Source organism: Vombatus ursinus, unplaced genomic scaffold, assembly GCF_900497805.2.
Source record: "Vombatus ursinus unplaced genomic scaffold, bare-nosed wombat genome assembly UNPS02014775.1, whole genome shotgun sequence".
Lineage (NCBI taxonomy): Eukaryota > Metazoa > Chordata > Mammalia > Diprotodontia > Vombatidae > Vombatus > Vombatus ursinus.
This window is the reverse complement of record NW_020954553.1, coordinates 18,368,281-18,378,263: the sequence shown is the minus strand read 5'-3', so window position 1 is coordinate 18,378,263 and position 9,983 is coordinate 18,368,281. Positions and strand designations below refer to the sequence as shown.

General features: G+C 48.3%; 2 protein-coding genes across 2 annotated transcripts in view; one reads left to right on the top strand and one right to left on the bottom strand.

The window, feature by feature from the left end:
• The window catches only part of FAM160A2 (family with sequence similarity 160 member A2), a 22,100-nt gene extending 14,280 nt beyond the window's left edge, over positions 1 to 7,820 (bottom strand). The window contains exons 1-5 of the mRNA XM_027864704.1: positions 7,756 to 7,820; positions 1,889 to 2,173; positions 882 to 1,520; positions 490 to 648; positions 132 to 218 (exon numbers count right to left, since the gene is read on the bottom strand). Coding sequence (XP_027720505.1) covers positions 132 to 218; positions 490 to 648; positions 882 to 1,520; positions 1,889 to 2,122 — 1,119 coding nt within the window. The 5' untranslated portion in view covers positions 2,123 to 2,173; positions 7,756 to 7,820. The remainder of the gene's footprint in view (positions 1 to 131; positions 219 to 489; positions 649 to 881; positions 1,521 to 1,888; positions 2,174 to 7,755) is intronic.
• Positions 7,821 to 8,735: 915 nt separating this feature from the next.
• Positions 8,736 to 9,983, top strand: part of CNGA4 (cyclic nucleotide gated channel alpha 4) — an 8,537-nt gene continuing 7,289 nt past the window's right edge. The window contains exon 1 of the mRNA XM_027864785.1: positions 8,736 to 8,793. The gene's annotated coding sequence lies outside the window, so the exon portion shown is untranslated. The remainder of the gene's footprint in view (positions 8,794 to 9,983) is intronic.

Genomic DNA, 9,983 nt, shown 5'->3' with positions numbered 1-9,983 from the left:
GAGAAAAGGGAGGAGGAAAGAGGATAATCTTCCACCACCACCATCCCCAGGGCCAGGGGAGTCAGAATAAGACTTAAAGACATACCCAACCCCACTCCCAACCAGTCCCCACCTCCTGTCCTGCTCCACACCTTGTGCAAGGCGGGGCCCATAACGGGTACCAGGAACCCATTGTGAATGTAATCGACCAGCTGCTTCTGAACCATTGGGTGAGCCACCTGCAGGGGATTGATGGTGAGGGAGCTGGCAACCTGGCCCCAGGACACTGACGAGTAAAGGGATTACAGAGACCTCCAGAGACACCACACACACGCACACACCCAGAAGAGCTCCCAGAAAGCATTCCAATCCCTCCCTACCACCCTAAAGGACACATTCACACACAAAGGTCCCTTATAAACCCCCTTCCACTTGGATAACTGAGATATAGAACTTCAGGCAAGTTTCCCACTGTCCCCCATCCCCCTGCTGCTTCTTGACTCCCCTTACCTGAATGACAGCATTGCAGAACTCCAGAGAGCTCATAAAGAGTGCAAGGGCTGGCACACCTAGCCAGTCTTCCCGCCTCAGGCAGTGCCAGTCATCCCCCCGAACCTCTATCTTTCGGGGTAAAGATGAGTACAGAGCACTCAGTCCTGTAGCCAGCACCTGGGACCATAGTAAATGAGGGGACAGCCTGGTTACCAGATGATTCATACCCCACCAAAGCCTTCCCTGACATAAGTGGCTAGCTCCCTGGGAGATGTCTAAGGTGAAGGATGAAGGAGAAAAGGAGGAACAGGACCCTGGGGCTCACCCTTGCCTTTTCTACTTCCCCTAGAACTGGGCCATCACACATTAAGTCCCTCCCCTCGCCCACTGTGGGGGAAAAGGGGTCTGACCGGGCAGAAGTAGGAGTGGTCAGCGATGTATTGGCCCACGGTGGGGCTACCAGCCGACAGTGCCATGAGTAGCAGCAGAGCATCTCGGGCTTGCTGACCCAGCGTCCCTTCACGGTGCACAAAAGGGACGAGGCGGGAGAAGAGCAGCAGGCGAGGTGCAGCTCCTGGCTCAGGAGGAGGCTGTAAGAAGAGCTCAAGTAGTGCAGGCTCCCGAGCCACGCACACACACAACTGGCTGAGCAGGAGCACAAGGCCAGCATCCAGTGCAGGACTAGTGGGAGGACCACAAGCTTCCAGCAAGGTCAGCAACGCCTCTCGAACTGGCTGGTGATGCAGGAGTGGCTGCCGGGCCTCACTCACCAGCATTTCGAACAGCTTCAGCTGCTCAGCCCGCCTTTCCTCGGCCCCTAGCCCATCCCCAGGCCCATCCCACTGCAGCTGCCAGGCCAGCACCCTTGCTAAAAGGTCCTCACGAAGGGCAAACTCCAGAAGGGGGCCTGGGGCTGTGGGAGCCGAAGGGGTCACACGGTCTTCCACCAGCAGCGTCAACATCTGGTACATGTGATTGTGCACAGCACTGAGGTCATCTGACCCTCCAGGGGTTGCTTGAGGGGCCCTCCGCTCCAGGATCCTGACTACCTGCAAAACACAGAAGAGTCAATTGGAGAATTACAAGTGCACTTCCTGGGACCTTCTCAGGAACTCATCCTGCAGGCACTACCTCATGATACCTATACAGGAACAAGGTACAATCTTAGAAACCAAAACCAGCTTCCCTTTTTCCCCACCCAAACACTCATGTCTTCTTTGGCTTCCTAATCCCATATTTAGGGAGGGACTCACTAAGGAAGGGTACAATACAGGCAGAAGGAGTGGTTCAAGGAGGAAAACTAAGGAAAAATGACACGGGGTGCATACTGAGTCCAGTAAGGACTGGAATAGGGTCACTGAGCAGAAGCAGGCCAGAAGGACTTTGCACAGAGGCAGATGAGCAAGTGGGGTCCTACCTGAGACCAATGGTTCTTGAAGACCATGAGGCAAGTCTCTGGATCAGCAGTAACAGGAGCTTGTAAACTGGTAGTTTGGGGAGCACGGTGTCCAGGGCCCCGAGGGGCCAGTTTGCTCAGCCAACTCATCTTCTCCATGGGGTGGAAGGGTGGACTGGCTGGAGTCCCAGGGACCACACTCCTGGGGTTCGCCAACTGAGGGCTCCCTCCACTTGTGGTTCCCACTCGCTTCATCCAGTTTGGAGAGATCCACAGTCTTCCATGGTGCCAGGGGCATACATCAGACTGCAGGGATAAAATAGAAGTAAAAGCTGAGCCAAGTACAATATAGGCCCAGTCAGAGTTAAGAACCTGAGGCAAAGTTTAGAGAGAATCTGGCATTCCAACTGAAGGAGGGCACATCAGCAAAATGGAATAGGGGTAGGTAATAATATCTTAAGTTTTCTTAGAATTGAGTTTCTCAACACCTACCTACCTCCCCATCCCAGTGTGGTTGAGTACAGAGAGACTATTTGTCCTACCGATTTTCTTTATGTCTGCTGCCTGAATGGAGGCTAACGCTTGCACCCTGCCACATAAATACACATTTATACAGAATAAATACATACTGACATGTACTCTCTCTTCAGGAATACATAACATTCAGAAGAGGCTCAGGATGGCTACTACGGAAAGGGAAAACGTGCACCCCTCCTCCCACCAAAAGGTGAAGAGAAGTCATATTGTGAGGTAAAGGTGGCACTGAGCTTCTAAGCATGCACACACATACACACACATACATACACACATAGTATCAAAGCCACTTAAAAGTCACCATCAGTTATATACAACAGCCACTCACATAGTCCAGAATTACACAAAGTATGAGGAGGAATGAGGGGCATGCATGGGCCTGGATCAGTGGCAAGAAGACCTCAGGGAGGTACCTGCAAACCTGCCAAGGCTAGGCCTCTCTGGTAAGCCTCCATCACCACCACCCCCATTCCACCTCCCTAGGGAGCTCAACCAGGAGCTAGGAGTAGGCTCTACGTAGTCCACTTAGTAAACAAGCCTCTCCTGCTCTTCCCGGAGAAGACTTTGGAGAAAAACCTTCAAAGTTCTCTTTATCTAGGATAGTCTAGGTCCAGCTAACTGCATATGGATATTCACAATTCATTGTTGTAATGCTCACTAGGTATCCTACTCCCCAGTTAATCTATGGGGAGTGGGGCTGGGAGGAAGAAGGCAGTACCTAGGCCAAGGTAGAGCAAGGCCTGAAATTCTTAACCTTCTCTCCTCTCCCTGACCACTGTCTAAGTACAAGATAGCAGTGCTTCCTACATATACTAGACTAGTTCAATGCCAGAGAAGAATCAAGCAGAAATATACTCTCTAAGAAATGTCTTAGGAGTAGAAGAAAGAGTTCAATACCATAGGACCCTGGGCCCAAAAAGGCAGGAAAGAAGGTATAAGAAATGGCCAGTAACCTGAAACCAGGCACTTAGCCAGGAAGTACCAACAAAAGTCACACAGGCACTGAGTAGCCAAAATGCCAACCTGACCACTGAATTCAACCCCTTAGCACTGGGGTAGGAGGGTGTGGCCAAGGCTCAGTCATCAACCTTTGCCCTGGGTGTGGGCCTCACCCCACCTAGATAGGTCTTCAGCAGAACTCATTCCCATTCCTCCCAGAGCATTTGTCAAGGAAGTTCATCTTCCTACAATTGCCTATGAATCAGACACATACACCCCACCATAACCCCCAACAAAATCCCCCACAGCAGAAATGAGCTGAAGTATCCTCTGCAGAGAACAGCAAGGCCAGGAATCCATTCACCTAGCTCTGGAAGAGCCCTTGAATGACCTCACATAAAGAAATTCACAGACATCATACCTCCCACATAGCAACACCCACCCTATCCACAATTCACATACCATAATCCCTACACCTTATTACTCCCCATCCAAATATTATTTAAGTCAGATTGTATCACAACATCAAGGAATCTCTGAGTTGGAAGGACCTTAGAGATCATTTATTACAATTTAAACCTGAAAAGGAATCTCTTTTGCAGCACCCATGTAGCACAGGGAACATATGAGATCCTAAGGTAACTTAAGGAATCAGAGAATCCACCAATTGGAAGAGATTTCAAAAGCGATCTTAAGACCAACCCGGTAAAGAACCCTGTTAATAACATCCCAAACATGTGGTCATCTACAGTGCTGGGCCTAGAGTCAAGAAGACCTGAATTCAAATGTGACCCTAGACAGGTCAATTAACCCCTGTCTGCCTCAATTTCCTCAACTATAAAATAAGGATAATAATAGCCCCTGCCTGTGAGGATCGAATAATATATTTGTAGACCCTTCACCACAATACCTGGTACATAGTAGGTATTTAATAAATACTTCTTCCCTTCCCCTTTACCTTAAGACTTCAATTAAGTAATACTACTTCCCAATGTACTGCTATCTATCACACCTCCAGACTCCAAGCATTTTCATTGGCTGTCACCCATGCATGGAATGCTTTCCCTCCTCAAATTCCACTTCCCAGCCTCTTTCCCTGACTTCTTTCAAGTCCCAGCTAAATTCCCACCTTCCAAGAGGGCAGGGACTGAATATCTTTTACTTTTCTTTGTATCCCCAGCACTCAGTACAGTGCCTGGCACATAATAATGTGATTAATGTTTATTGACTGACTCCCCTATCCTGTACTTCTGCAGGCAATTTGCAGAAATTGATATTTGTTCCTATAAACTTAATCTTATTCAATTTAGGTAACTTTTTTGATAAGATAGGACCAGCCAAAAAACTGGATGAGAATAAGGGGAAAGAGCCAAAGATGATTCTGAGGTTTTGAGATTAGATGCCTAGGAGGAGAAAGGTAGTACTACTTCAAGAAGGGGTTCAGTCTGGAATGTAACAAACTGTAGCTAGAAAAGGACCATTCATTTCAATGATATAGTCACAGTGGTGAATACAAACAAAACAAAATCTCAAATGAGCTTGTGTGAGATCTTCCTTTACCACTTAAAAACTGAAATTGAGCACTGCTTTTTCTCACCCATTTCAATTTGCAATTCCTTTTTATCCTGTTTGTTCTATTCTTTCCTGGGTAAAGTACAAACTCCATAGCCAGACATCCAAAGCCTTCCATAATCTGACCACATCCCAGGTATTCAGTTTTATTTCCTACTACACCCTTACATACAACCTTTGTCCTAGTCTCATTGTCCCCCAAATATACTTTGGCCCTTCCTTCTTCAACACCTCTGTTTGCTCTATTCACCCAGCCTTCAGCACCCTTCTTCTTTCTCTGAACCTCTCTAAATCCCAGATCAATTCCTACTTTACCCCAGAAGCAGGGCCTGCTCAGCATAGCTCTCACTGATCTCTCACTCTGTGAACCACCATAACCCTACAGTCTATATCCCATTCATTTAGTAGATATATACTCCCTAATATTGTTAATTATCATTTTTTGTAGGTGTATAGTTGCCCCAATTAGGCTATATGCTCCCTTAGGCAGCCCATTCCCCTTTTGGACAGTTCTAATTACTAAGAAGATTTTCCTCAATTAAGTTGAGATCTTCCTCTCTGCCACTTCTACCCATTGCTTCTAGTTCTGTCCTCTGGAGTCAAACAGAATAAGTCTAATCTCTTTTCCACAAGAAAGGTCTTCAAATACTTGAAAAGAACAGTCCTGTTGCCCCATTCACTAACATTCTCCGTACTAAGATTCCAGCTTTCACAACCTATAAGGTTATGAGAGAACTCCCTCATGTCTGGGATCTACTTTGGTCCCCCCTTTCCTCCCCCTCAATCTCCTCCCTCAACAAACTCCTTCCAGATCCTCGTCTCTGACAATCCATGTCTACCATATCCTTCAAGTGTTGGCTCAAAATTCACTTTTCTCATGGATTCTCAGTCAAAAGACCTCACAGAAGTAACCTAGTCCAAACTTTGCCTTAGGGAGGAATCCTCTCTACAACACTCAGAAAGGTAAGCATCCAGCAGTCACTTCAGGATTACCTTCCAAGGTACCTCCTTCAAAGAAACTTCCTTGAATGTCCCTAGAATAATTATCTATTGTATTCATTCCTTACATTTAGAATATTATATCTGGCTTCTCCATATATTGCTTACTGATTGATTTTGAAGTGAGAGTACCTGGGTTAGAATATAGCCTCTGCTATTTGCTACCTGTGTAGCCTCATGTAAGTCATCTCACTTCTCTGGTCTCTGTTTCCTCATCTATAAAATGGCAGTGAGGGGGAGAGAGATGTGAGTGAACTAGAGGATCCTCTAAGGTCCCTCCTAGCTCTTGAGTTTCTATGAATGTCTTTTCTCTCAGCTAGATCCTTACCAAAACCTGTACCAATAAAGATTACTGAAATAACAAAAATTTAACCAAGCTACAGTCAATGGCAAATATACGGAAAGATCTGATACAACTACATAACTTAGTCCCATAGAGTCTCCTCACAAACCTGCAACATGACCTTGCCTTCACCAGGACATTATCATCATTCTGTACTTACTCTACCACTAGCAGGTCATTTAATAGGCTTTTTACCTTCCTCACTTTCACCCATGTTGAATATACCATGTTCTCATATTGCCTTGGTGAAGAAAAGCTTCTTTCCTATACTTCTGGTAGGGATTCTCTAAGAAATTATTATTTACTAATGTCTATCACATACTTGTACAACTGACATTTCCCCAAAGAATGGGGAAATACCAGAACTGAGGCAATAAAGCAATTTAGGTGGAGTCAAGCTAATATGGAAAACTGCTGGCAAGTACTGATTATTCATACATGTCCTAGAGTCTTAATGCCCACCCCCCTCCCCCACATCCATAAGTTCAGAAAACAACTTATGGCTCCAAATGAACAAAAGTTCCTTCCAGCAAGGGGGAAGGCGGTGGAGATGGGAGGCAAATGTGAAGAAAACAATTCCGAAGGAAAAAAAAAAACCAGGAGTTGGGTTCTAGGTAAACTTGGAGAAAGGCCAACAGGGTTTGTTCCAGTGATGGATGGCAACTGGCCACATGTGAAGTCCAGTCCTAGACAGAAGCTAGGAGGTTTATTTAACTGCAAAGTTGTACTGGCCTCTATGGCCAGATTAGAGATATCTTAGAATAAACTTTACATGCTCTATTTAACATGACAAATTTGGGGCTGTGAGGGTTGCTTTGTTATTTTACCCTATTTTCCTAAGGAATGAGAAAAGATTTTTTAAAACCTTCACCTTAGCCCAGTCTGGAACTAAGGAAAAGAAAAAAGGTGTATGGGTTACAAAGGGACTACAAAGATTTCACAGGACACATGACCTAAACGGTTTTAGGGGTCTTGGTGTAAGAGTCTCATAAAATGTGATTGCATAATATGAAAAAGTAAACCCATAAGACACCCCCCCCCCTTTCCAGGTGACACGAATCTGGTCCACGTTCTTCTGCCCAGGATCACATTTCTTCATATTCTATGTAACATTTCCATATCACCCATCATCAATGTTGTGAACACTCAATCCTCAAGGTCCAGTCACTCCTTATATATGCCCTGTCCAAATCATTATCACCTGTCATGTATGTCGCCCATGTTCACCCCACCTGTCATGTGTTCCCAAGCCCCAATTATTTCCCCCACCTGTCACGTGCTCCTCACAACTGTCTCACCAAGATGCAGATGTGTGTGTGTGTGTGTGTGCATGTGTGCAAGCCCTCCCCTCTGGGCCTTACACACACATACAACCCCCCCATCCGGAATCTAACACACTCAGCCCCCCTCCCCGGGAGTGCTTTACACACTCAAGCCCCCTCACGGGGCCTCCCCCTCCCAAGCCGTCATCAGGTGCCCCATGCCACGGGCCGGACCTCACCGCTTCACTCTCGCGCCGCCGCTGACCCCGTGCGGACTCCGTAGCAGCCGCCGCCGCCCGCGCTCTCAGGCCGCCGCCATAGCTGTCCGGTCGCCTCCGCCTGCGCCCCGCCCCTCGGGGCGGAGGGAGGCCGCCCCCCGACGTCACCTCGCTCAGGTACCGCCTTGCGTCTCACGCTCTTGACATCATCAGGAGCAGCTCGCCTCCCCATTGGCCAGACCCCGAACTCCAGCGAGCGCCCAGGGAGACAACGGGCATCCCCTGGCAACGGCCGGCGTGTGGGGGCGGGATGTGCACGGGTGGCAATGGCTGAGCTGAACGAGGAGAGAGGGAAGGGTTCTGTTTGGGAAAGGAATTAAGTCCTGACTAGAGACACCTCAACCCCACTTCCGGCCCAGCCCTCCGGGCTCACACTTCAGACTGGGTGTTGGAGAGAGGCGGGGCTAGAAGACTGGGCCAGACTGCCCAAGGGACTAAGGAATGGAATGGGGTGGGCCTGGTTGAGGGCGGGGCCTGTGAGATGCTGGGCGGAGCATGGAGTGAGGCAGTAAAAGGGAGGAACCTGATGGAGTTGGGCCTTCTAAGCCAGAACTAGAAAGAGGCGGAGCCTCCAAAATGCGAAAGGCAGATTGAGGGCGGAGAGTAAATGGGTGGAGCCTATAAAGGGCGGTCCTAACATAGCTGGGCCTGGGATTGGGCAGTGGGCGGGACCTTCTCTGTGTTGTTTTTTTTCTTAAGCTCTGGGGCAAAGGAAGGCGGAGCCTCCTTCGTGCTAGAACTGAAGGGGCTGAACAGGAGGCGGGGCCTCAGCGGGGTGGGAGGGGGCGGTAAGCAGATCCCCATATGACAGGTGAGGGAGGGGCAGCGCAAGGGGAGAGTCCTCTGTGCCTGTGAAGTGTGGGTAGGAACTCGTGGCGCCACCTGGGGTTTCAGCCTCTAGGGCTCAGGCTCCGCTCGGGCTCGGGCTCCAGCGTCTCTGTAGCTAAGAGGGAGAGACGCCGGAGTCAGAGACACGGATCACCTGAAGAGCCGCGCCCCGTGAGACCCCGGGGGGCCTTACCCCTACCCCTACCCCCGATAGCTAGGAGCCAGAGAATCCTCCCCTCCCCTGCGCACCCCCCGAATCCTTTCCGCTTGTGCCCCTTGGAATCTTTCTCCTGCCTCCAACCCACAGAATCATCCTCCCCATTTCAGACTCCCAGAATTTTACGTCCTTCACAATCCCCAGCATCTTCCCCGCTCCCCGAGAAATCCCGGAATCTTCCATCCTTTACAATACCCCAGCATCTACTCCCCGTCCCCCACCAAATCCCAAAATCTTCCCCAGAAATTAACAGAATTTCCCCAGGTTTTTCTTGAGCCCTCCACTCTCTTCCTTTTCCACTGCCTTGACCCACAAAATCTTCTCTCCACAGATCCCATGACCCACCATGTTCTTCCCCCCACATATAGATAAAAAAATTCTCCCCTCCACAAAGCTGTCTGAATCCTCTTCTTATAGCATCCACATAGCTAATCTTCCTTTCCTTTCCCCACCCCCAGAATCCTATTTTCCCAAGAACCCCCTAGAATCTTCCTCTTCCCCACAAAATCCACCAAACTTCTTCCCCAATGACCTTCCTCAATCTCCTACTCAAAGACTCCATCTTTCCCTGTATAGAATTTTCTTCCGCATAGAACCCCCTAGAATCAATTCAACAAGCATGAAATAGGCACCGTGCCAAAGACTAAGATATAGAATCAAACATGGGAAAGGAACACGCATTTTAAGTTCCACTATGTGCTAGGCACTGTGCTAAGCACTATTTCATGTGATCCTCTCAACAACCCTGGGAGATAGGTGCTATCCCCATTTTACAGTTGAGGAAACAGAGAGGACAGAGGTTAAGTAACTTGCTTAGGGTCACACAACTAGGAAGTGCCTTAAGGCTGAATTTGAACTCAGGTCTTCCAGGCCCTCTATCCACTCTAGCACTCTATCCACTATGCCACCTAGCTGTCCCTGCCCTCAAATGGCTAATGACATTCTGCTGGGAGTATTTTTATTTTTTACATCCATTATCTTTTTGAGCTTTACAAGTAACGTGTGATGCAGGAGTTCTACCATTTACATATGAGGAAACTGAAGCTAAGACACTCAGCTTCACCACTCTATCTGCTATATTTCTGTGCCTATTAGTGTGGGTAAACTTTCTCTTCCCTGAACCCTCCACCTCCAAGAATCTTCC